The following is a 27,763-nucleotide window of genomic DNA, read 5'->3' on the forward strand; positions in this document are numbered from 1 at the left end:
TTTTATAAACATATAAAATATGTTTTAAAAATCTTTTAAATGTGAATATGCATTACAGTTAAGCATGATTATAAAACACTTTTATTGATTTTGTTCATAAAGACAGTTGATTAGAATCTTTAGAAAATAAGTTTAAGTATTATATCATTGTATGCTGCATATCAGTCATGATAACCGTTTACTTTCCAGTCTTTATTTTAATGACTGGCAAAAGAATATTTCTAAATCCCTTTTTTTTCTTTTGCATATTCACCAAAGTTTAGCAGCGGGTACAGAATAAGCAAATTACAACTAAGGACTGGTGAGACAAACTTGATTTAATCATATACCCATATTTATACCAATTTAAAATTTTTAACAGAAAAAAATGTTGAACAGTGATTAAATTCAAAATGAGCTACAGAAAGAGTCTAAATTTGTATTTTGTACTGATTGTGCCATTATTTTGAATGTTTGGTTTAGTTTTAGGCTTATTATACCATATTATCATTTATACAAAATTTTTTCCAAATGTGTTTTAAAAAGTTTATCTCAACATTGTTACAACTGCAATAAATTAATTTAGAATACTTTTTTCTGATTTCTTTGTCATAAGAGGACCTATATTTTAAAAGTTCACAAATGATTACATAATGCTCATTAAAAAAGGATTTGTCATTCATCTGGCTAATGTTATCTAAGATTAATAATCTGAAGAGTGTTATATTGTCACCATTATGTAAATAGGTTTACATGCAAATATTTCTATATGATCTATTTCAGAGTCCTTATACAAACATCTTCAGGGATACATTTAGGGATCTGTTTTCCCCAAACATTACTTGGAGACTTTATAGCAATATTTTTCTAGTCCTGAATGAGGTGGCCTACCCATTAGTAATAGTAGCTCACTCCAGTAATGAACTTGGTGCTCAACAAATACTTATTGAATTTTCAACTATATTACAGTATCTAACAGATTTCAATAGTTTGAAAGCCTACCCTCATCTCTACCCATCACGTCATTAGAGTTTCTGTAAAAGTAATATCTTAGGCTTAGAAAAGGACAGTTGCTTTTCTATTTAAATTAACTACGCCTTATAATTCTTTTTACTTGTCAGGCATATCATTATTTAGAGGTGAAAGAATTTAATATACTAACCAATGAAATAATATGCCTGAGATTATTAGGGTTTTTTCAGAGATACTTGGTGTATTGGTTTCTAAGCCTAAATTTTATTTAAAACCTTATTAAATTTTATTAAAAATATAGCACTATGACATAATTTAAAGGTTTTAATTGCAGATATCATCATCCAAAGTGCGTGCCCACTTTCGCTCATGTTAAATATCAGTAAAGGGCAGTGTTTGCACTAGACAGAACTGCCACAGTCTTAGAACTACACATTGTCCATGACATCAGGGGTTGCTGACCCCACACTGTCCCCTTTGGGAATTAGAGAGCTGGAGTGGGGAAGGGGCATGACCAGCAGCTCAAAGTCCACCTAAACCCCTGGAGAGGAGGCTTTACCTGGCTGCTGCTACTGAACCATGCGGCCTAGAAAAGTACACTTTTCTTTCCACCTGCCTCCCCACTGGGAGCCCCCCTCTGATGCAGCTACATTTTCCTGCATTTCATTGTCCTGTTATCATAAGTGGTAAGGACTTTTTTTGTTTCTATGACACTATTTAAAATCTATTAATAATAGGTTAATATATTCATAAATGTCTTATCCCTGATCTTTAACCATTTGGATCACTCACAGTCATCACAGGTGATACTCCGTAAGCGGAGCATGCGATTGTTACCATTTTTATAAACAATGATAGTAATACTGAGTCTTTTTGTTTTTCCCACAGGTTTACATATGCAGCAACAATATTCAAGCCCGACAACAGGTTATTGAACTTGCCCGCCAGTTGAATTTCATTCCCATTGACTTGGGATCCTTATCATCAGCCAGAGAGATAGAAAATTTACCCCTACAGCTCTTTACTCTCTGGAGAGGGCCAGTGGTAGTAGCTATAAGCTTGGCCACATTTTTCTTCCTTTATTCCTTTGTCAGAGATGTGATTCATCCATATGCCAGAAACCAACAGAGTGACTTTTACAAGATTCCTATTGAGATTGTGAATAAAACCTTACCTATAGTTGCCATTACTTTGCTCTCCCTAGTATACCTAGCAGGTCTCCTGGCAGCTGCTTATCAGCTTTATTACGGCACCAAGTATAGGAGATTTCCACCTTGGTTGGAAACCTGGTTACAGTGTAGAAAACAGCTTGGATTACTAAGTTTTTTCTTCGCTGTGGTCCATGTTGCCTATAGCCTCTGCTTACCGATGAGAAGGTCAGAGAGATACTTGTTTCTCAACATGGCTTATCAGCAGGTACTGAACATGCTTGTTATTTATCTGATGCTAGTAAAATTATTTTTATTAACATAAATTGTAAAACAAAATTTTACATACCTTGTAATGGAAATTTGATTTTGGTATACTATGGGAAGTAAAAGAATCGTTCTTTAAACAATGTTTTTGCATAAGATTTATCTGACGAATTCAAAATTATTTCAAGTACAGGCTGCTACCATCCCTTCCCTTACAGAATAAAAGCAGAAAAGTCGAGAGTTGGGATCTCTCCCTTTTTCAATGTTATGATTGCATTGAATGTTTTCAGTATTCAACAATTCATTATTGTAATATTTCATAATTGGCTGTACTCCACAAAATGATGAGGCAACTGTCATTAAATATATATAATAATATTAAAACCGGTAAAAATATAAAACAACAGGAAGACACAATCAGGAGAAAAAAGTAGAATACTTCTCTGCTAATAGTATCTACACATCTTCTATTTTGGCTTTGAGATTTTTAATATAATGAGAAAGGAGATGCTATTGTTTACAAGGCTCTTGTTATCAAAAGGCAGAAAAGATAATAGTTCCAGGGGTGAAGGTTTTCTAGCACTTAGCTCTCAAAAAAAAAAAAAAAATGGAAAAGAAAAAAAAATCTCAGGGAGCACTTCACGGAAGGGGCTTGATGATGAGGTAGACTATGGTTTTCCTCAATAATTTCCAATCTACGAATGTAATTTAAGGGGTTTCCCTGAAGCTGTTTGGTATAACATTTCTCAGTGAAAGCCAAGAACATCGCACCAAAGCGAATGAAATGTGTAAAAGCTGTGCATTTTGTAAGGATCCAAGGCATCATGGTCCAAGTATGTGGCATCTAGATGTATTTAAGCTTGTTTCAACAATAAAACTTAAAATAATTTTTTAATTTATAGATTGATAACCTTTAAGCCATCCACTCTCTGAAGAAAAAAAAAAGACACTTTTCTTAATGGGATACTAAGCCTTTTATAGTTGCTCAGTTGGCCATTTTACCTTTTTCCAGTCATTTGCCCAGATCTCACCTTCTCAGTGAGGCCTACGCTGGATACCATATTAAATGCCGCTACCTGCCTCCACCCCAAACAGTATTTCCAATCCCTCTGACTTACCCTGCTCTACCTTTCTTTTTTTAATAGCTCTTACCATCTTCTAACACATTTGATTATTTCCATGTTAAATACATTTACCAATGTCTGCCTTCCCCCATCAGAATGTAAGTTCATGAGAAGAGGGATCTTTGTCCATCTTTTCCACTGATATATCTGCAATGTCTGTATCTGAGCTGACGCATTGTGGACAGTCAAACAGGCCATTTGTGGGATGAATGAATGAACTGGGAGGGCAGGTGGATCCAGGGTGTAGTCTCTGAGTACACTGGGGTATGCTGTTATTCTGTATTGTACAGATATCAAATAAGAGGATGGTAAGAACTCTGTGGCCTCTTTCAAGATGATGATATGATTGCTTCAGGGAACTAATGGCTAAAAAGCAGCTTATTATGTTATATTTCAAGTATGTTTTGTTAACTAGAATTAGACAAAGTTAAACTGTTGTTAAGTTATAATCTATTTTTCATTAATAGATATTTAAATCAAAAATTTCAGCTGAAGGACTCCAATACTTGATTTGTACTCTAATTATATTATGAGTGTAAATAGAACTTCTAAAAGTAGTCCCTACAAAAAATATCTCAGATTCAGAGTTAACTGTCTGACTTGATTATATACACATTATCAATATAAGGAAAAGACATTTGGAAAAATACTGTATATAAATGAAACAATTGGATGGTTGGGAATCATATTGATGAGGCAGTTCAAGTAGATAAATATTTGAGCTCCATAGGCTTCTATAGCCAGGGAAATCACAGCTTTCTAGGAAGAAAATATGAGAAGAAAGATAAAAGAGACATACATTATTCATGTGAGGGAGGAAGATACTGATGTAGTTTAGAAATTCCCTGCCTGCCTCCAAGTTGAACTAAGGCCAGACTATATCCCTGATATTCAACCAAGTTTAAACCAGCTTGTAAAAGTACCTCAAAACTAAGTTTAGGGCCGGGCGCGGTGGCTCAAGCCTGTAATCCCAGCACTTTGGGAGGCCGAGGTGGGTGGATCACGAGGTCGAGAGATCGAGACCATCCTGGTCAACACGGTGAAACCCCGTCTCTACTAAAAATACTAAAAATTAGCTGGGCATGGTGGCGTGTGCCTGTAATCCCAGCTACTCAGAAGGCTGAGGCAGGAGAATTGCCTGAGCCCAGGAGGCGGAGGTTGCCGTGAGCCAAGATCGCGCCATTGCACTCCAGCCTGGGTAACGAGCAAAACTCTGTCTCAAAACAAACAAACAAACAAACAAAAAAACTAAGTTTAACTGCCAGTAACTTCTTTTGTGTCACCCTAGAACCAACCACTAGGCATTTTATGGTGTTAGACTCCAGAGTCCCTGTAATGATGTATTACAAATACGATGGCACATCTCTGCTCCTCTGTTCTAGCACATACACAAGGAAAGAGAAAGCTGTGTCCTCCTTTTGTTTAACTCTCCTTTCCCTTACACCTGAAGCAGTGTCATCCAGTAACAGATCCTCTGTAATGGTTCGTTAGAGTAAAGAGTACAACTTAAATATATCCATATATAACCAGGTTCTTATGCCAAGAATGAATGCTGTGCTGAATCACTTAATGTTCTGCTAAACAAAGGAAATTCACATTTGCTTTCTTGTTAGGTTCATGCAAATATTGAAAACTCTTGGAATGAGGAAGAAGTTTGGAGAATTGAAATGTATATCTCCTTTGGCATAATGAGCCTTGGCTTACTTTCCCTCCTGGCAGTCACTTCTATCCCTTCAGTGAGCAATGCTTTAAACTGGAGAGAATTCAGTTTTATTCAGGTATGTGGGGTTTTGTTTGTTGAAGGATTCGGCAGGATAGGATTTCCTTGTTAAGAACAGCTGAGTTTGAAACATGTTTCTTATAATAAGGGTGTCTTTGAGGCTGTATTTATGCATCTAAATACATTATGCTGGAAGCCAGCTTAGGACTGCTCTGGTTAAGTAGGTGAAAGATCAGTCAGTACATGATTGTACTGGAAGGCCTTAATAGCACTGCCTTCCAGTATACTATGTTAAGAATGAAAAGTTATTTTAAAAGAGAAAAAAAAAATGAAAGTGGGGAAAGATGAGCTTAGATCAAACTTAATGTTGAAACTCAATTCATTATTAGCCAAGTGAATGAAAAATTATTTTGTTTTGATTCATTTTGATCTGTCCAGAAAAATCTTATTAATTTGAACTCAAGTGGAGATATCAAAATTTTAAAGAAACGTGTGTGTATATACACACATACAAACACAAGCAGTTGCAAACTAGGTAACTAGATTAATGAATTATGACAAGCAACCAGCCTTAAGAATTTTATTAGTATATGTATTTAGTATATCAGTAGTATACTAATATGTATGGATGTCTGTAAAGGGATTTCAAATCATCATTGTATTCTTTAATAGTTAAACATTCACGCTCTCCAATAACATCTAAATAAAAAAGGTGCATATTTAAAAAATATATGACTGGCCAGGCACAGTGGCTCATGCCTGTAATCCTAGCACTTTGGGAGGCCGAGGTGGGCAGATCACCTGAGGTCAGGAGTTTGAGATGAGCCTGACGGACATGGAGAAACCATGTCTCTACTAAAAATACAAAATGCATGGTGGTGCATGCCTGTAATTTCAGCTACTTGGGAAGCTGAGGCAGAAGAATCACTTGAACCCGGGAGGCAGAGGCGGAGGTTGTGGTGAGCCGAGATCACGCCATTGCACTCCAGCCTGGGCAACAAGAGTGAAACTCTGTCTCAAAAAATAAATAAATAAATATATATATATATATATATATATATATATGTGTGTATATATATATATTTATGCATATAACTGAAACATAGACCCTACCTATATTTTCACTAAATCTGCATTGGTTGTATCCAAATGGTTTACAGTGCAGTAGGCAAATTCATGTTCTTTGGTGGTACACTTAAGTTTTGTTTTATTTAATTTCTTATTTGCTTGTTTTTTTTTTAAGGTTATGTAAAAATTTCATTCAAAATAAGACCATAATGCCTATCTGAATGTATTTCTCCTTTTTGAAGAAAAGGGAGAGTACTTTCCCAACAGCTAGTTAATTCATACCTGAAAAGAAATAGTAGGCTCTCTGATAAAAGGTTCTAGAGAGATGCAAATTATCATTATAAATTTAGATGAGTAATTGCAAATATTTTGCCTGCTGGAGGGTTGAAATTTTCCCAGTAAAGTTAGACATTATGTCATTATACTGATGTAATATTACATTTGTATAACAGATCATTTTTCAAAGTAAACAGTCTTAAGCCTCATAATTCAGGGAACTAAAGAATGCGGATCTTTTAGAATTTAATTTGTAAAGTGCCTAACTGAAGTAGTCTTAATAAACTCTGTATTTGAATTACTGTTTATATTAATACTGCAGGATTCTTTATATTTACCTATTAGCCAGTGTGTATATGTGTGTGTATGCCCATGAGGATGCTCATTTAATTTTAATTTAATTAATTTTAATAATTTTGAATTAATTTATTTAATTTTGTCATATATCTGTTTATGTATTAACAGTGATGTGTCATCTAACAATAGGGATACATTCTGAGCAATGAGTCGTTAGGCAATTTTGTCATATGAACATCATAGAGCATATTTATACAAACCATGACCTATTATTGCTCCTACACTACAAACCCATACAGCATGTTACTGTACTGAATACTACAGGCAGTTGTAACACAATGGTAAATATTTGTGTATCTAAGCATATCTAAACATAGAAAAGGTACAGTAAAAATATGGTATGTAATATTATGAGACCACCATTGTATATGGAGTCTATAGTTGACCAAAATGCCTTTATATGGCACATGACTATATTTATGTGTATGTATACACACACATGTACACATTTAATATACAACCGGTGGGAATGTGAATAATTTTTATAAAGAAGAGTTTAGCATATGTATCAATACCCTTAAGGAAAAGCTAGATGTTTTGACCAAACCAGTCTTAGGACTGCTTTCTAGTAGTAGGGTTAAAAATATGGAAAAGGGCCTAACATGACATTTATAGTTGAGGAAAGCTGGAACACAGTAAATTATCATCAAAAAGGAATGGTTCAATAAATTATGCACATTCATTCAATAGAATGTTATACAGTATTAATGTCATTTTCATATTTAATGACATGAGGAAAATGTTATTGATAAAATAAAGTAGTAAGAATATTACTATGTATGCAATAGGGCCTTATATGTGTCAAATAAAGTGCATATAAATAATAAATATGTATGCACATACAAAAATATTAATATTGTTTAATTCAGTGGAGGACAAAGGTTAACTTGGTAATTTAAGACAAAACAGTTTTATCCAAATGTAAACATTGTATATCTTGATAGCTTAATTTATGAGTTTCAGTCATTTGCTTCTTATCTTTGTTTCTCTTCCTTCCTCCCTGGGCCCAAGTCTACACTTGGATATGTTGCTCTGCTCATAAGTACTTTCCATGTTTTAATTTATGGATGGAAACGAGCTTTTGAAGAAGAGTACTACAGATTTTATACACCACCAAACTTTGTTCTGGCTCTTGTTTTGCCCTCAATTGTAATTCTGGGTAAGATCATTTTACTCCTTCCATGCATAAGCCAAAAGCTAAAACGAATTAAAAAAGGCTGGGAAAAGAGCCAATTTCTGGAAGAAGGTATTGGAGGAACAATCCCTCATCTCTCCCCGGAGAGGGTCACAGTAATGTGATGATAAATGGTGTTCATAGCTGCCATATAAAATTCTACTCATGCCATTATTTTTATGACTTCTACATTCAGTTACAAGTGTGCTGTCAAATTATCATGGGTTGAAACTTGTTAAATGAGATTTCAGCTGAATTAGTGACAGAGTTTTCATCAAGTTAATTTTCACAAATGTCATGGTTTACCAATATGAATTTTTCTAGTCAACATATTATTGTAATTTAGGTATGTTTTATTTTGCACAACTGTAACGCTATTGTTACTTTATTTCATAATCAGGCAAAAATACTTACAGTTATTAATAGATTATCAAAAAAAATTGGAAACCAGCAGAATTTTAAGCTTTTAAAATAATTCAATGGATATATATATTTTTTGGAGATTAAGTAAGGTTTTAATTATTCAACTTAAAAAGTAGAAATGCATTATTATATGTTATTTTTAAGAAAGGACACATTATGTTAGGGTCTAGGTAAGGGTGCATGATAGCATTCCTGTATTTCTCTGATAAAATAGGATTTGAAGAATGAAATTAATTGTATGAAGCAATGTGATTATATGAACAGACACAAAAAGACAAATTAAACCTGAAATTATATTTAAAATATATTATGAAATACATAGTGATAATGCATACCTCATGGAAGATTTTATTTATTGTGTTACAGAGCAGTTTCTTTTTTATATTAATATATGATCAGGAATAGGATTCAGTAACCTTTGGCCTACAAAACTACTATCTCTAATAGAGTACCAATCCTAGGAATTGTTTAATAGTTCCTACTTAGAATAAAAGTATCAAGTTTGCACACAAGTGGTCTGTCAGCTGATCTTTGTAGCACCTTAACCAGTCACCACTTGCAATGGTATGGAATTATACTGATGTTCCTTGAGGGATTGTGATGTCAGGCATGGTTCTAAGTACCTTACTTGTATTACCCCATTTAATACTTAGAACAACCCCATGAGATAGGTAGTTATTATCTTCATTTTACATATGAGGAACCGAAGGATAGAAAAGTTATTTGTCAAAGGTCGCACAATTAGTAAGTGGCAGAGTGAACATTCAAGTCCAGGTAGTCATATTCCAGAGGTCATAGTTTTAACACTAAGTTAGTAGAGTTCCCACTGCATCCCTATACATTATGTTCATGATGCCAATCTAGATGCTTGTATAAAGGCACTGACATTGTTTAGAGTGGATTGTGTACACCAAAAAATGTATAAAAATATAATGATAATAAATTATTAGTTACTGTAGGGTAATTCACAGTTACTTACCCTATTCTTGCTTGGGACATGATCCTGGAGACCCATGGCAGTCCAGATGCCTCTCTATGCAGTGAAGCACCCTAGCACTGCTAACAAATCCCTGAGATCCCAGTCTTTCAAAAATCTCTGTAGCGCTTGTCTTCTCCTTTTCTCTTCCTGAGAAGTTCTCCTGCCTGCATAACCATTCATTAGGGAGCAATTTACCAGCATGAAGGATATTAGGGTAAGTGGCTAATTATAAATCTACTCTAGAGACATAATTATGCAGATTATTCAAAAAAATTTTCAATGTTAGCATTCCACATTTAATTGCATTTTGCTCAAACCATAGAATGCCCTACATTTCCTCCACCACCACTTGCTATTTTCTTATTAAAATAGAAAATTATAGACAAGATACAATTATATGCATTCCTCTTCCTGAACTTACCTACATAGGTACTACTGAATCCAGCTGCCAAAAATAAAGACTTTTATTTAGTAGAGGCTACCTTTCCCACCAGTGACTCTTTTCCTACTACTGCACTGTCAGTTTCGTAATTCACTCATGATTCTCTTTTCTCCTCTTGGTGAATTTTATTATCTTGTACTTTCTAACTGAGCTCTACATTTTCTTTATTTTAAATATATTTCTCCCCACTTGATAATCATTTGCTAGTTCTTGGTGCGAATTCAGTTGGGCAATGATAACTTTTATGGGCAAATACCTAAACATTCTATTATAGTGAACTAATGAAAATAACAGTATATTTTCAATATTTTCTTGTTCCTTAAATTCCACTCTGTTAAGACTATGCTAAACATTTAATGGGAAAATGAAATGAAATATTCCTAAAAGCTAGATGACTACTAAAGTATATATTGTTGCATGTATATATTAAGTAGCCAATGCTATAAATAAAAATAGCACTGTTACAGATAAATGAGGCCTTTAATATATGAAAAACAAACTTTTATGAAAACGTACAAAAGATGCATCTGTTGTTTCAAATGGCATCATCTTTTCATTAGTATAAAAATTGAATAATTTTGAAGTTTTAGAATAAGCGTAATATATTTACAATTCTAAATGTTTAAATGCTTTTCTAAAAATGCAAAACTATTAATTGATGGTTAGTTGCTTTATTTTACTTCTATGTGATTATTTTTCTTGTTATTTTTTATAATCATTATTTTTCTGAATCATTCTTCTGGTCACAGAACTAAGACTGAATTCTGCTATTGCTAAATGTGAGAAAGTAATGATGAGAACTTTGAACAGTGGAGATCTGCTACCTGGTCTGTGTTTTGAGAAGTGCCACTTAGAAAATTGTAAGAATCTAGAAAAGATACTCAGTCTTAATCCTATGCAAAAAAAAAAAAAAAAAAAAAGTAATTTTTCCCTATGAGGAAAATAACCATGAGCTGTATCATGCTACTCAGCTTTTATGTAAATATTTCATATGTCTCCTCTATTAAGAATATTTAAAATCATATTTAAATATGAATATATTTGTGCTCACATTATTTTTCAAAGCATACATGAAATTTAGCCCAGATTTGTCTACATGTAAGGTTTTATTTAAATTGTAAAATATTTAAAAGTATGAATAAAATATATTTATAGGTATTTATCAGAGATGATTATTTTGTGCTACATACAGGTTGGCTAATGAGCTCTAAACTACCTGATTAATTTCTTATAAAGCAGAATAACCTTGGCTTCATTAAGGAATTTTACTTTCAAAAATTAATCTGATAACAGTAACTTAAGGTATATCATACTTTCATTATAATCAAATTATAGAAATTATTTGTGTAAAAGGGCTTCAAGAATGTATCCAATTTTTTTGATTATTGATCTCATGTAATATGATAAAAACTTAATTCTAAATTACCATTTGCCATTAAGCTATTTCATAATAAATTCTGTACAGAGTTTCCACCAAAAGAGATTTATTTATGAAATATTTAAAGTTTCTAATGTGGTATTTTAAATAAAGTATCATAAATGTAGTAAGTAAATATTTATTTAGGAATACTGTAAACACTGAACTAATTATACCTGTGTCAGTCTATGAAACCCCTGTTTTGAAATAAGTAAACAGCTTAAAATGTGTTGAAATTGTTTTGTAAATCCATGACTTAAAGCAGGATACATACATAGTATAACATACCTCACAGTGTTAAGATTTATATTGTGAAATGAGATGCCCTGCCCTCAACTGTTCATCACTCAGTAAAACAAATTCTGATATACATTCAGTACAAATAATTAGCCCTAAGTGAAACTGTAGTAATTTCAGTGGGAACTCAGTCTGTTGTTACCTTTTAAACAGTGAATTTTACATGAATGAATAGGTTCTTCACTTTTTTTGTCTGAGTAAAGTATACAGTGCTAATTTTCAGAGATTCTGTTCATATGATACTAAAAATGTTTTGTTCAACCTAACATACTGATATATTTTTAAATTTCTAAATTATTGAATTTCCATCATCATTCATCCAAAATTAAGGCAGACAGTATGGATTCTTCCAGTGGCCAGACAAGCTAAATTAAATCACAGAAGCAGATGCTTTTGTATGATCTTCGAATTGCCAACTTTAAGGAAATATTCTCTTGAAATTGTCTTTAAAGGTCTTTTGCAACTTTGCAGATATCCAGACTGAGCTGGAACTGGAATTTGTCTTCCTATTTACTTCTTTAAAAGCTGCTGCCCATTACCTTCCTCAACTGCCCTTGCAGTTAGGTGTCCATGTGACTAGGTGTTGGCCATGGCTTTTTCCTTTTCTCCTCAAAGGAAGGCAGCATGTGTCCTTTATCATCCCTTCATCTTGCTGCTGGGATTGTGGATAGAACAGGAGCCCTGGCTGCGGTCCTCAGAGGATCACGGCCACACTGGAAGAGGAAGGCAGATTAGAGACCAGAAAGACCTGACTACTTTCCTATTTCCACTGCTTTTTCCTGCATTTAAGCCATTGTAAACTGGGTTTGTTACATGAAGTGAAAATTAATCCTGTCTGCCCTTCAGTTCTTTGTCCTGATGCTGTTTAACACTGTTTGAATTAAGTAGACTGCAATAATTCTTACTTTTATAAGTTTTCAAAGGATAATGTGCAATTCACATTAAAATTGATTTTCCATTGTTAATTAGTTATACTCATTTTCTTGCCTTGATTTTTCACTAGATATTTTGTATCTGCTTGGACTATATCGTCTTCTTTTTAACTGTGTGATCAGTAATTACTAAAATTCTGTAATCTCCAAAATATTGCTATCAAATTACCTGCCATGTTTTTATATCATTCTCATAGATCTCGCTTATAAACATTTAAATAAAAAGTACTATTTAATGTTATAACTTCTCTTTTGAAATGTTGTATACAAGTGGATTTTTTTCTCACTGAATAATAATTTCAGTATTGATGAAGGCCTTCTAATATTTTTCTGAGTTATTTGTTTTCAGAAGCATTCAGAAAGCAATAGATGTTGATAGTTTCGGAGGGGTTTTGTTTATTTTTACCAAAGTAGTAATTTAGAAAAACCTCCATTCATGTTTATTTTGTTACATTATTTCATTTTACTAGCATTCATTAAGCATCTTTAAATCAGGACACATACAATATTCAAGCTATTCTGTAAACTCCCTGGTAGCAGAAATTTTGTCTTATTTACTATTAAATCCCCAGTATCTAGTACAATATGGTCTATGATAAATACTAAAGAGATATTATAATAAATCGTTACTCCTTTTTATAGAAAATTATGTTTTGATCACCCTGCTTCCATGCAGCCATGCCTACTTCCCCTTGCCTCTTCCTCGTGCCTTGCCTCCTGGCCAGTGGCCTAGCGCTACCCTGTTGTCGTAAAGAGGAGTTCCTGCTGCTGCTGCTGCCGCCGCCACCACCACACTACTATATGTTGAGGAGTCCTGTACTCTGTGACACTGACAAGGAGAAACTGACCTTTGTGCTTGTGCAGCGGATCTGTCCGTGGAGGGTCTGGCTTTCCCAGCTGCTACCTGGAAATGCTCAGGTGTGAATATGCTGAGAGTAGGATTTCTAGGTAAAATACAGGCCTCTCAGTTAAATTTAAATTGCAGACAAATAAGAAATTAATTATTATCAGCACTGACCTTTTAAAAGTTTTTCTAAATCTGGCAACCCTATTTAAGGAGTGAACTTTCATCAAGGAGATACAGCACAAGATGAAGCTAGTAGATAAATTCTCCCTACCTTTCCCCAGATGGGCTGTTCTAAAGTGCAGTAATTCATAAGACCTTCATGAAAATATTCTCAAAGACCGAGCAGTTAACTGCACTTGTTGCAAAGCTGTGACCAGCTCAGTAACACCTGCATTTGTGTTCCCTTCTCCTACTGCCTCACTTCCATTTTTTCCTCACTTCTGTTTCTCAGAGATAGCCCTCCCCATAGAGTGGCAGTAGGTGAATATCGGTGTTGTTTATTTATGGCAGGCTTTGGGAACCTACACTACAGCAGTACTTTAGGTAGTGGATTCTTCTAATGGGAAGTAAAACGAGATAAATGATGACTTTGAGAAAGTCAGGAACAGGACCCTGCAGGCTCAAAATCCAGATTTGTTGAGACCCCTGAGAGTAGATAAATCCCTCAGGGGCAGATTCACACTGATCAAATGTACAGTGATAGACTGTTAAATCAGAAGAGTAACTTAGCACTACTGTGTGAAATATCAAAGTCCTTTAGGCAAGAATACCATTTGTACCTTAAACATATTCTATTCTTGAATATGTTGTTTATAAGAATTCAAGTTATAATTCAAAAGATATTGAGATCTGTTATGGGCCAAACTGTATTTCCTCAAAATTGGGACATTGAACTCCTAACTCTCACACTACTTCACAATGTGGCTGTATTTGGAGATAGGATCTTTAAAGAGGTAAACTGAGGTCATAGAGTAGGGCCCTTTTCAAATATGACTGGTGTCCTCATAAGAAGGGGAGATTAAGAATCAGGCATGCATGGAGGGAAGACCATGTGAAGAAAGATGGAGAAAATGGCATGCCAAAGAAAGCTGCCTCAAGTTGAAACCAATCCTGCTAACACCCTAGTCTTGGACTTCTAGCCTCCAGAACTGTAACAAAATAAATTTCTGTTGTGAAAACCACCCAGTCTGTGGTATTTATTACAGCAGCCCTTGAAAACTAATACAAGGGTCACAAAATCAGAACAAGTCAAATTAGATACAGAACTCAAATAATTAATGTCATTGGAACAAACTTTTCTGAGTAATCTTGCTCCACAATAAAGACAGTTCTATCCTGGGGTTATTTCACTATAACTACCCACCATTTAAACACAATAAATAGTTATAAAATCTCAGGATCATTTTTCATTTTATGTAAACTGAAGCTTTGATTGGGTAAAAGTAGCTCTTTATTGCCGAGTCTGTCCCGCAGACCCTGGCCGATGGAAGAAATGAGTATTCAGATCTTCACCGGGGCTCTGCAAAACCTTCCAACCTTTCAGAATGTTTGTCTTTCCCCTGTAGTTTTTCCCACCACTGTGACGGTGGTGGGAAAATTCTTCCTTTCACTTATTGTAATTTATTTACTTTTTCACTAAACACGAGTAATTCCTGCAGCTTCCTACTTAAAAATTACTTGCAGTTTGGATTACTGTTAGTATACTTTTCATTAGAATGGTTGACTTCAGAGGTAACTATTCTTTTACTTTTGTTTTCTGTTCCACGTACTTATTCTTCCCAGATCTGATCTACATTAATGATTCTGTTGGAAAGAGGTAATTGCTTTTGTTTTGTTTTTAGGCTTTGTTTCTATGCTGTCAATCTGAAAAAAGTTTTTTAAAACAGTGAAGTATAGGCTGGGAGTGGTGGCTCCTGCCTGTGATCCTAGCACTTTGGGAGGCCGAAGTGGGTAGATTGAGCCCAGGAGTTTCAACACTAACCCAGGCAACATAGTGAAAGCCCATTCTTATTTTTTTTTTAATTTAATTTATTTATTTATTTATTTTTGAGACGGAGTTTCGCTCTTGTTACCCAGGCTAGAGTGCAATGGCGCGATCTCGGCTCACCGCAACCTCCGCCTCCTGGGTTCAGGCAATTCGCCTGCCTCAGCCTCCTGAGTAGCTGGGATTACAGGCACGCGCCACCATGCCCAGCTAATTTTTTGTATTTTTAGTAGAGACGGGGTTTCACCATGTTGACCAGGATAGTCTCGATCTCTTGACTTCATGATCCACTCGCCTCAGCCTCCCAAAGTGCTGGGATTACAGGCTTGAGCCACCGCGCCCGGCCTGAAAGCCCATTCTTTACAAAAAATGACAAAAATTAGCCAGACATGGTGGCATGCACTTGTAGCTCCAGCTGCTCAGGATGCTGAGGTCGGAGATGGGAAGTGGGAGGATCATCTGAGCCCAGGGAGGTCGAGGCTGCAGCGAGCTGAGATCATGCCATTGCACCCCAGTCTAGGTGACAGAGTGAGACCCTGTCTCTGACTCAGGATAAACATTTGCTTGAACATTTAGAACATCTGGCATTAGTTTAGAGACTATCAAATTCATATGTAGTCTAAAATACTAGTAGACACATTCTTAATTCATGAATATATAATTATTCATATGATTACAAATAATTATAATTTTACTAAGCATTGGTAATTAGGGAGAGTACAAACAAAAAGTCAGAAGGAAATAGAACCATTGTTTGTAATATATTTATCTTAAAACCTATTTAGCTTTGTTACTTTTTTTTTTTTTTTGAGACGGAGTTCCACTCTTGTTACCCAGGCTGGAGTGCAATGGCGCAATCTCGGCTCACTACAACCTTTGCCTCCTGGGTTCAAGCAATTCTCCTGCCTCAGCCTCCCAAGTAGCTGGGACTACAGGCACGTGCCACCATGCCCAGCTAATTTTTGTATTTTTAATAGAGACGGGGTTTCACCATGTTGACCAGGATGGTCTTGATCTTTTGACCTCGTGATCCACCCACCTCAGCTTGTTACTTTTAAAAGTAAAAATTGTAAGTCAATATATTATTAAAACTTCTAGTTAATCTTTAAGTCTACAAGTGCTACTAAGAAATTGCAATTTGTAACTTAACATATTAAATTATGCAGAATCGTTATCAGATTCAAACACTTCTACAGGTGTAACTCATTTCTCACGTTTCCCTACTATTTATTTTTTTGCTGAAATAATTTACTCCTTTCACCCTTTCACCCTTCTGGGTTTTGGTGTCATAACAGAAGAATCAATGAATAACGATTAAAATTAAATCAACATACCTAATATAAAAAATTAAAGCTTTTATGAAGCTTAATCTTTGTATACTTACCAAGAGAAAAAATAAATCCAATATTATTTGGGAAAAAAGGACTTGGAAAATCCACGAATTGAATCAATAGTGAAAGCCAGTTTTATGGAGGCTGTTAAAACTACTCTAAAGCAATAATAATGACAACACACACACACACAAACACATACACACACACACACACAAGCAGTGCTTCTCAAATTCTGAATGTATACTAATCACCTGAGGATCTTTTTAAAAAGGAGATTCTGAGTCAGTAGGTCCACCATGGGGCAAGAGAGTCTCCATTCCTAACAAATCCCCTAGTAATGCCCAAGGACCCCATTTTGAGTAGCAAGGACCTGGAATATTTACCTTACTTTGGATAACTTACGAAATGCTTTAATTTGGCTTCAAATAAAAATAACAAGTAATTTATAATCCCCGAAATCTTTTAATGAACATTTTTTGAGTAACTAGTATGATCTGGACCAGGAAGTTCCAAAGTATGTTCTCCAGACCAATAGAATCAACACGTTTCGAAGCTGTTTAAAAATGCATGTCCTTGGGCCTCACCCAGACTTACTGAAGCAGTCACTCTGCAGGTAGGGCTTGAGATTCTGTTTTAAATATCTCCCCAGAGGATTTTGATACACATTAAGTTTTGAAAACTACTGCTCTAGACAGTATACTGATGGTCTAGAGTGCATATCACAGTGACTTTCAAGAATCTCAGTACAGTAGGAAGGAGTCCAGTTGCTGAACCAGTTGATATCATTAAGTATGTGATGAGTACAAAAACAGAATGACAGACAAGGTGACACCCAACACAGAAGAGAAGGATGTAAAGATTTCCTAGAAAATGTCATGTGAACTGAGTTTCATAGGGATTCGCCGTCTGAAGACGGTGGCACCTACAACATAATGCAAATGTTATACAGGAAGAAACCTGCTAGCATCTTTGGAAAACTACAAGTAATTCACCCAAGAGGGCTGGCTGTGGGATATTTGAGGACTCTTCCATCCTTGTCCTTCTCACCTGTCCATGAGTAAAACAAATACCATTAGAGCTGGAAAAAAAAAAAAATACAAAACTGAGTCTATTAACTTGCCAAGCAAAAGAACTCATTCCATGAAGAATTTCACTGAGGAGAGAAAGTCAGGGTTTTTTAAATGCTAGAAGTGGGGAGCTCATGGGGCTTATGCTAATTAAGCATTGGAAACTGGCACTCTGGATATAGGGCACAATGAATATATAGGTCTTTACATAGTTGGTTACACAAAATAAATACCCCATTGTTCACTAGTCAGGAAAATCTCTTCAGCTATGTCCATTGAGGAAGGTGCCTGTCTAAGGTCACTGAGGCTTTAAGACCTTTATCAGCTTCAGAAGTGTCAGTTGATGTCTCTTAGGCAAGCTCTACTTTAAGTGGAAATTTTTCCTTTGCCCTCTCTCCTCTTCATCTTTCCTGATCCTGAGATGATGCTAGGATGACCACACAAAGGATAAACAAATAATACAATTGTTAGCTCTCTGCCACCATCTTAGTTTGGGGTGCCATTCTCACAGGATTCCATTGTGTTCATCCAAGTAGTTTCCGTCTTTTGATGTGGTTTACTTGGACTGTGTAACAGCAATTAAGGGACATATGAATAAAACACTTCTCATACTTTTTGCACTCTTCCTGGGTGGAAGCAACCCTAGACCTACTAAACTGGCCTCTATATATGTAAGTCCTAAGGGTGGTTCTAAAGGTATCTGTCAGTAACTAGGTAGCAGAGCTGTGCAGCAGAAGCGTGCTGGGCCCTAAAGATGCCAGTGAGTAGCTGTAAAGATGAAAGAAAAACAGAAAGAATGTGGAAACCTAGGAAAAGGAGTTGTAAGAAGAGGAGAGGGGCAACAGTGTAGAATACTACAGACTAGTACAACAGGATGAAAACTGAAAAGTGCTAATAGACTTTGGCCTCAAGTGTTGGTGATCTCACAGTTTCGGAGGGCTGAGGATGAGAAAGTGGAAGAATGACTAGAAGTGTAGAAACAGGTACTAGAAGTGCTCACTACTCTCTCAACAAAACCTGGTCTTTTTGGCTAGGATTTACCATCAAGTGCTGCCAGTCCCAATCTAGTGTTCCCATTTTTCTTTTAGGGCCAGAAATATTCAGTGTCTGAGGTAGAAGGAACCTTTAAAATCACTTATCAACCACATTCTAGAAATGAGAAGAGAAGCCCTGAGAAGTGAAGTAACATTTATTTTCATTGAGTTTATAAGTGATTTTAAATTCATAAATTCTATGGAAGATACAAAAATGCACATTTAAACCTTGAATAATTTTTGAACATTTAAAAAACAGATTAAAAGAATTAAAGTTTTTTTTTTTTTAATTTTCAGTCATGGTGTTTGAGTTATTAAATTATATTGATGATTACCATGAGAAACTTTCCATTAAAGTCTTGACCCTTGTATTCTTATTCAGGCTACAATGGATAGGTAGCAACATGTCAACTGAAAAATAATGATATCTATAAATTTAGAAAGGAGACTTTATTTCTTACAAAGGGTTACATCCTGCAGGCTGGCCATTTTGCAGGCTAGGAAGCCCAGCCTCTGACAGAGAGGGTCAACAAGCACTTGGAAGGAGGAAGGTTGGAGCAGGAGCTTCATGCTGAATGAGTTGGCTAAACAGACATACTCAACAGATTATAAGAGAAGCTGTGAATTTTCACGAAGAGGGGTGCTGAATAAACATGCATGTAACATGTATCCCACGCTCACTGTGGAGTGGAAACTTAACATTTAAATGCATTTCAGGCCCTATACATCAAAAGGAGAAGCAGAGACATGAAGGTACTTGTGCTCACCCTCTGTAAACCTGCCAGAACCAGTCCATGGTGGGTGGTCTTTTATCAGGGGAAAGTTACTGAATCCGTTTTGTACAATCAAAGCAGCAGTTATGACTTGTGGAACAGGAAGGTCTTGTTAGTCAACATCTGGCCATTATTTCAATATTGCTTATTTAACAGCTAGAGAAAAAGAAAAACCTTGCAACAATTAAAACATAGGTTATTCTTTAAGTGTAGGTGTGAGTGACTTAACACTTGCCTGGCATGGCCTTAGGTCTTGCTTATAATTTGTTATTGCCGAAGTCCATTCTGTTAGTCTTCTGATCTCTATTTTAACGTTGATGCTCAATGGGAGGGGGAGACGAGCTTGGCGGCATGTGCACCTGTAGTCCCAGCTTTCCCAAGGCTGACGCGGGAGGATCATTTGGGCCAGGAGTTGGAGGCTGCAGAGCTACGATCCTGCCACTGCACTCCAACTTGGGGGACACACCGAGACCCTGTCTTAAAAGACCAGGGGTGAGGGGGGAGTGAAAAGGGAGGGGATAGGGGAGTATAATGAGGCGTGTCCATCCTTCAGTCCCGTCAGGACCAGGAATTCAGTTTTTAAAGTTTACCGGGGGTCCTCTTGGCCAAAAAGGGGTCCGTTCAGTCGGTTGAGGGGCTCAGGATTTAATTTTTAGTTCTCAAACAGTAATAAAGATCATGATAATCTCGACCACATGGGTGCTACGCCAAGCACCACTTAACACTGTCATCTCTTTCAGTCCTCACAATTCTATTTTACAGATGAGAAAAGTGGGACTTCCAAGGGATAACTCGCTCTAGATTCAGTAATGTGACTCAAAACCCTTTTAACATTTTGTACAACGCCTTGTTTGTTTAACTGTCGAGTTGGGCTGCTAAAATACAGACAAAAGCTGGGGAATCTAAGCGAGACTGGTCATTTCCTTGGGGTGAGAAACGCTTTCAACACTATCCATCCACCCTATCACCCCTAAGGTACCCCATAGACATCCCTCACCCCTCCACCCACCCATGCCTGTTTGAAGCAAGACTATCAAGACTGAAACGCACCGGGCGCCTAAGGCGCCACTGCCTGCTGCTCACGGAGACGCCCCTGCAGACTCTTCGCCGCGCGCGCACAAACCCGCCCTGAAGCCTAACTGCACTCTGGCGCGGAGTGGTTTGGCCCTCCCGCTTTCCGTAGCAGCCCGGCCTCCGCCGTCTCTGGCCCCGCCCCCTAGCAACGCGCCGGCTTGTGTTAGCAACCGGCCTGGGGTGCGACGCCTGGGTCAGCCTGGGGTGCGCCGCTGCGCTGTGCGGACTGCATGCCGGTGGCCTAGATCCCTGGCGGAATTTTGGGTCCTCTAGCGACTCTCAGGCTGCCTTCCCTTCTCGGTAGTGGGGTCTCTTTGGCCACCCCCGGCTGCGGGCGCACTGTAGGACAGGAAGACCTCCCCAGTCTCCGCCCCGCCGCCACCGGCAATGTGGACAGAGAAAGCCGCGGCGACGGCCGAGGCCCAGGAATCCGGCTGCAGGAACAGGTCCAGCATTTCCCGTCAAATCCCTGTGGTTGGGGTGGTGACGGAGGACGATGAGGCGCAGGTATGGACAGGTGTCTGTGCTTTGAGGGGGGAGGGGGTGGGGGTGGGGGTGAGGTCTGGGGACTGGGTTCAGACCTGCGGGTAGCAAGAGCGGAATTAGGGACAGGAGGGAAGATGGGGGAAGCTGCAGGATGGAGATTCCAAGCACAGAGCTAATAACGGATCCCCCAAGCCCCTGCGAACTGCATGGGTTGCAAGGGGCTGGCTGCTGTCAACCATCCTGTCCGGGGACCAGCGCTGTGTGGTCCTCCTAGAGGGTCCCAGCCAACTGAGTGGGCTGGGCTTTGCCGAGCTTCTTGTAAAAGTGGCCACGGAGCTCCTGGGAGGAAACGAATCATTCTTAGCGACATCTGACTTGATGACTAGATCACTGTTTGTACTGAACTTTTTTATACATAGATCCCTGTTACCGAATGATGTTCTTGACATAGGTGTAAATTTTCTCATGCATAAATTTGCTGCGACTAAAGCCCGCACCCAGAGGGGAGGAAAACACTGTTAAAATTATAAATTAAGCATTTTTAAATACTTTTAAAAAGCCGTTGCCAAAATGGTCCAAAACATACCAAATTAAACAATGAAATTGGAAGCTGGTTGTTAACAGGTTAAGTCGGAGAGAACTGGGAGAGAGGAGAGTTGATTGAGTTTGTACGGTGTTTGGTTTGGGGTTTGCTTTTGTTATAAATACAAAATCCACTCTTTCAGGTTGGTCTGTTGAGAAATTCCACCTGGGGCCCTTGGATCCCCATTCGTGGCGGAGGAGTTTAGAAACCCCAAGTTGTTTGTTGCCTACTAAGATTCCATTCCAAGGCTCTCCCAGAGAGCCTTGATCGTGCCTTAAAAGCCGCGAATTCCCGGAGGAACCCTGTCCTGCCTCACACTAATGGTATGAGGCCACTGTGGGAATTCCTGATGAGGCTTCTCAAGTCTCATGCTGCGTCAGGAACACTGTCTCTTGCGTTCACATTCTGGAGCCTTGGAGAGTTCTTTGGGACTGGTCCGTTGACTGGGGACCTCTTCTACCATGAGAATTAGGGTTGAGCTCTCTGAGGTCTGAGGTAGCCTGCCTAGCAATAGAACTTTGCATGAGGAGAAACAGGTGTTAGCGGAATTAGCCTAATCGACTTTGTGGACCTATTCCCATCTGGGCAGGGAGAATTTTGAGGAACAATCGCTCTCCACTCCCTGGGCTGCAAGAAAGATCAACAAACAGTACAGTCATACTCCTGGGCAGGGGGCAAAACTGAAAAGTCGGTGAATTTGGTAATGGATGGCTCTCAGTCTTCCTTTACCTGCTGCAAGAAAAATTGGGGAACTTTTTTTTTTTTTTTAAGGAAAAATACTTTTAAAAAGCCATTGCCAAAATAGTCCAAAACATACCAAATTAAACAAATATACCTGTGAATATGTGAGAATTTCCTCCCTTTTTAGGTTTTATTTCTTTTCGTTAGTTACTAACGCTCATTCCAGGGCCTGGGATTCTCTTCCAAGAAGAAAGCAATCAATTTGAGTTAATTCATGTTTCTGACTTGTTAATAACCAGTTCTAGGAGTAGTAACATTTTCAAAGTACTGAGGAAAAAGGTAGTTTCTCCCCAAAGAAATAGAACAGGAACTTTTTAGAGCTGGGAGAAATCTTAGTGATCACTCAGCCTTCTTGTTTTTTGTTTGTGGTTGCTTTTACAAATGAGGACCCTAAGTACGTGAAAAGTTAACTGAGTTACTCAGTTTCTTTACTCATAGAATGGGGTCTAGAGACCTTAGAATGAAAAAATGATAACATTTTAGGCCTCTGCATAAGGCCAGTTTAGGAAAGATCCTTGGAACTGTTTCCAGTTCTTTCAAACCACTGCACATTTCCAAACTTCTTTTCTGCCTGTGTGTGCTTCTGAGGCAGTATATCCTAGTGGCTAAAAGTGAGAGTATGACATCTACTTCAGTTCATTGTCATCTTCATCATTTACCAGCTATGTGACCAAAAGCAAGTATCGTAGCCTCTCTGTCAAACAGAGATAGTGATAGTACTCATGTTCATTATAAAGATTAAATGAAATATCACAAATAGCAAACTTATATAATAATGTAGAGAACTTATACAGTGACCTATATATTGAAAACATGCAGTTATCAACATCATCATCGTCGTTGTCATCATTCTTTATCCAGGGAACTATAGCTCCTAAAATTATTTGGGCCATAAAGCTAAGGGATTCTCTAGAATTTTGATTTTTCCCACTGGCTTCCAGGATGTGAGAGCGAGACTGGATCCCCTGAAATAATATGTGTTTTAATGCATATTTTGGTCTTTTCATTTTATCCCTTCAGAGATGTTTCTAAGTTGCGGCTGGATTTCCTAATATAGAAATGCTACTCTGGCTACCTGGGCTTTTGATAGCTGTTTTGCATCATTTTCTTTATTAAAGACCTAAATTGTAGCTTTCAGTTACCCTAACCTTAGTTTATACAGGTAAAGAAATAGGCTTGAATATTGCTGCCTAAGGGTTATTTTGTTCATTTTTGTGTGTGTATGCTTCACTTCTGCCTTAAGTGGTATTTTTTTCCTGAATCTTTCACAAAAAGATCTTTTGTAAAAGGCAGTATCTCCTATGAATTCTATCTAAGCTACAACAAATGGTATTTGCAGAGTATTAGATTTTTCTAACTTCAATAATTTTGAAATGTTTATTGATGGAATTATGGAAAATAGAAATAGAGATTATGAGTAAAGTTATTAGTAAATAGGGAAAACAATAGGAATCTGGGATTTTGAATTGTTATTTTTGTTTCATGTTGTGAATTTCTCATAGACATATTCTATGTAAGCATTCTATCTTCAAATTTTCTCTCTAAATTTTTTTTATAATCCCTACTGCAATAATTCCAGCGTCTTCTTTTTTAAAGCGATTTATCATGTTTTTCAGTTTCAAAACAATAAAATAGTACCAGAATGTTGGTGACCACTTTCTAATTGTTAGGAACTTAGGACAAGTTGCTTGCCTTTTCTGTGTCTGTTTCCTTGTCTGTAAAAGATATGTTTAGAAATGCCCACTTCATTGAATTATTGTGAGAATTAAAGTTTAAAGTGTTTGTAAAGCATTTAGCACAGGGCCCTGCACATACATTGCAAGTGCCCCATAAATGGTAACTTTCTGTTTTTATTAATGACTCTAGTCATAACAGCTTTATTAAATTATTGAATAAATTCAGATGATATTTACAGGGTGATATGATTTGGCTTTGTGTCCCCACCCAAATCTCATCTCGAATTGTACACCCAAGGTATTGAGGGAGGGGTCTGGTTGGAGGAGATTGGATCATGGGGGTGGTTTCCTCTGTGCTTTTCTATGATAATGAGTTCTCACAAGATCTGATGGTTTTATAAGGGACTCTTCCTCTTTGCTGTCTCTCTCTCTCTGTCTTTCCTGCTGCCTGTAAAGAAGGTCTTTGCTTCCCCTTTGTCTTCCGCCATGACTTGTTTTTCCTGAGATCTCCCTAGCCAGGCGGAACTGTGAGTCAATTAAATCTTTTTCCTTTCTAAATTACCCAGTCTCGGGTATGTCTTTGTAGCAGTGTGAAAACAGACTAATACACAGGGTATAAAAACCTACCAAATAGGAAGATAGTTCTCAGATTTTTTTGTGTGTGTTAATCCCAGTGATTATGTGGCTCTGGCTTCCTATGGGAAGGTAGAGATAATGTAGTTTAAAGAGCACTTCATCCCTGGAGAATGATAGGATTGGCAGTGAAATTCACCTTAATATGTTGAAATCACAAGGTATCTAATTAGTTACCCTTTATCTATTTTCTATTTAATGTTGCTCCCCTCATACTAAAGAATCCCCACCCCCTTTAGAGCAGTGCTTCTCAAACTTTAACGTGCATATGGAGCACATGGGGATCTTATTAAAATGTGGATTCTGGTTCTGTAGGTCTTAGATGGATCCCAGGACTCCGCTTTTCGAACAGGTTTCCAGATGATGCTTGTGCTGCTAGTTGGAGGACCTCATTTCCCACTTTGAGTAACAATGCTTAGTGCATGATAGCTGCAGGATGGTATGAACAGTGCTACAGTTTCACAACAACTAATTTTTGGAAAGTCATAGGAGGTAGTTTCATGTAAATTCAGATTATGAAACAATAAAAACAACAAAGTAAAATTTCAGACCTCTCCCCATCAGATCAGATGAAACAAGGAGCACCAATGGAACTTTAAAAATACTACTTGCTCTCCTCTGTTAGCACAGTGCCTCATTTGATCCTGGATTAATGTCACTCCTTCTAGTTAGCCGTTTGGTTCACACCTTGTCCTCTCTCCCTAATCTGTTTTCCTCAAACACCACTTTATCATCTTCCTTCCTCCCCCTCAGCCCTACCTGATTCCTTTCAGAATTCCACAGTAGCTTCTATTGCACTTTATCTAATATAATTACATTGTCTAATTTTTTTTAAATGTATGTGCCTTCCAGGAAGTGTTTTATTTTTTTATTTTTTAAAAAAAAATTTATTTTTTTTAAAGATGGGGTTTCACCATGATGGCCAGGCAGGTCTTGAACTCCTGACCTCAGGTGATCCACCCACCTCAGCCTCCCAAAGTGCTAGGATTACTGGCGTGAGCCACCGCGCCCAGCCTACATTGACTAAATTACTTCACCTCTCTAGGCCTGTTTCTCTTCTTCCCCAGCCTGTATTTGATGAGTGTTCCCTTAACCTGGATGATCATTACAATCATCTGAGGAGTTTTTTAAAGAAACTACACAGTTGGGCCCTACCCCAGATGTTCTCAGTCATAATCCCCAGTGTGGAGCTGGGGACACTTTGAAAAAGTTTCCTCAAATGATTTTTAGCCTCAGAACCACTGAACTAGATGGTATCTAAGATCTCTGCCAAAGCCTTTAAAGTGCCTCCATTCTACTTCTCTGTCCCACATTCTGGGTTTTCCAATACATGAGTTATACTTTATCTGTACTGTATGCTCTGATTACTGCCACCTCCATGAGGGCAGAAACCTTATATGTTTTTTTCTGTAATATTCCCCAATATATCACGCAGCACAATACCTGGTATACAGGACGTATATTTATTGAATATAAATGCCCTACTGTCTCTTCCAAATTTCACTAAATCTTACTCTACCTTTCGATCCTACCTGTCCAACAGGAAGTGCTTCCCATTGATTTTCATCCTCATAGTCTCCTCATGAATGGAGACTATGAGGATGACGCAGACTGGGTCTGAGTCATACAATTTCTCACCTAATTAGCACTTGTTTTATGTTAGTCATTATTTCACTTGTATAAGTTTTGTCTCTTCCACCAGAGCATGAGTTCCTTTAAGAGTAAGAAATATTTCAGTAGTTTTGTGTTCTTCCCAGAATTTCTTTTCTCTGAGCTCAGAGTGGAAATTTAAGTCTTAGCTTCCAGAGCCTCTGTGCTCCAGCCACTCTGGCTTCCTGGCTTCTCCTCCAGCATGCCAGATGTCTCGGCCTAAGAGCCTTTACACTTACTATGCTCACTGCCCAGAAGTTTTCCCCTTGATATCCATGACTGGTTTCCTTACCTCCTTTAAGATTTTGCTGAAGTGTTACCCTCTTTGAGTCCTTCACTGATGACCAGGTGTAAAATTTTATTCCTTGAGCATCACAGCACTTCCTACTCCCTTTATTTTCTCTAAGACTTTCATCTTGTGCAATATACAACTTATTGATTTTTGTTTCCCTGAAAGCATATCATTTCTTTATGACAGCACATTTTGTGTTTTACTCACTGCCTTATCTTAGCACCTAGAACAATGTCTGACACAGTGCAGGTACTTAATATTATTTATAGAATTAATATAGTGATTAGTTGACTGGCATAGGTATCATGGCTGAACTGCCTTGCTCAAATTTGCTCTCCCTCTGAGAACCTATGAGAACTTTCACAATCTTCTAGTTGATGTCGTATGCTGTCACTGTCTGTAATACTTCCATGAACTGTGTGCTTAAAATTGCCTAGCCCTGTTTATAGGGTTTTTGCAAGAAATAACCTCTGTAGTTGGCTGCACATGCCTATAGTGACAGCTACTTAAGAGGTTAAAGCAGGAGGATCGCTCCTTGGTTGTCCATTGAGGAGTCAGAGAACTAAGGAACAAAGAATCAGAGTTTCTACATTAGACAGACCTGCTGGCCCATTAATTATTAATAGCCATGTGGCTTTAACAAGTTAGGTCCCAGGGCCTCAGTTTCATCAAGAGGGAAGATAGTGCTACTTTCACTTGGTAGATTTGAAGATTAATTGAGATAAAAAATGCCAGACACATGAAAGGACCACTGTAAGGGTCTTTTTCCCCATAACTGAGTATCAAATGAGCAGGTTTCTCCCCTCTGAAATGTCCCTTGGTAAAGTGGGAAATAAGTTCATTCTGTAGTTTGAAGTAATTTTCTCCAACACAATTTATTAAACTTTTGATCTTAAAAGGTTTTGTGGATATTTTTACAATTTCTTCGTAAACATCTGAAGTATTTTGTTATTTGTAAATATTTTATTAGTATTTTGATATTTACATATGTATGTTCTATTTTGTTTCTACTCT

The 27,763-nt window shown here is 37.4% G+C and overlaps 2 protein-coding genes across 10 annotated transcripts in view; both read left to right on the plus strand.

Moving 5' to 3' along the window:
• Positions 1-19,077, plus strand: part of STEAP2 (STEAP2 metalloreductase) — a 31,552-nt gene extending 12,475 nt beyond the window's left edge. For 6 of the 7 annotated variants that reach the window (XM_074379385.1, XM_074379386.1, XM_074379389.1 and 3 more), the window contains 4 exons: positions 1,840-2,367; positions 5,104-5,268; positions 7,923-8,070; positions 13,252-19,077. In XM_074379385.1, coding sequence (XP_074235486.1) covers positions 1,840-2,367; positions 5,104-5,268; positions 7,923-8,070; positions 13,252-13,499 — 1,089 coding nt within the window. In that variant the 3' untranslated portion in view covers positions 13,500-19,077. Of the gene's footprint in view, positions 1-1,839; positions 2,368-5,103; positions 5,269-7,922; positions 8,071-10,678; positions 12,223-13,251 lie in introns of those variants that run through there. The other variant, XM_010345113.3, reaches the window with a different exon arrangement.
• A 1,755-nt stretch (positions 19,078-20,832) lies between these two features.
• CFAP69 (cilia and flagella associated protein 69) overlaps positions 20,833-27,763 on the plus strand; it is a 72,746-nt gene continuing 65,815 nt past the window's right edge. For 2 of the 3 annotated variants that reach the window (XM_003921184.4, XM_010345134.3), the window contains exon 1: positions 20,833-21,195. In XM_003921184.4, coding sequence (XP_003921233.3) covers positions 21,076-21,195 — 120 coding nt within the window. In that variant the 5' untranslated portion in view covers positions 20,833-21,075. The remainder of the gene's footprint in view (positions 21,196-27,763) is intronic. The other variant, XM_074379391.1, reaches the window with a different exon arrangement.

Source organism: Saimiri boliviensis, chromosome 10 (genome assembly GCF_048565385.1).
Source record: "Saimiri boliviensis isolate mSaiBol1 chromosome 10, mSaiBol1.pri, whole genome shotgun sequence".
NCBI classification, from domain to species: Eukaryota; Metazoa; Chordata; class Mammalia; order Primates; family Cebidae; genus Saimiri; species Saimiri boliviensis.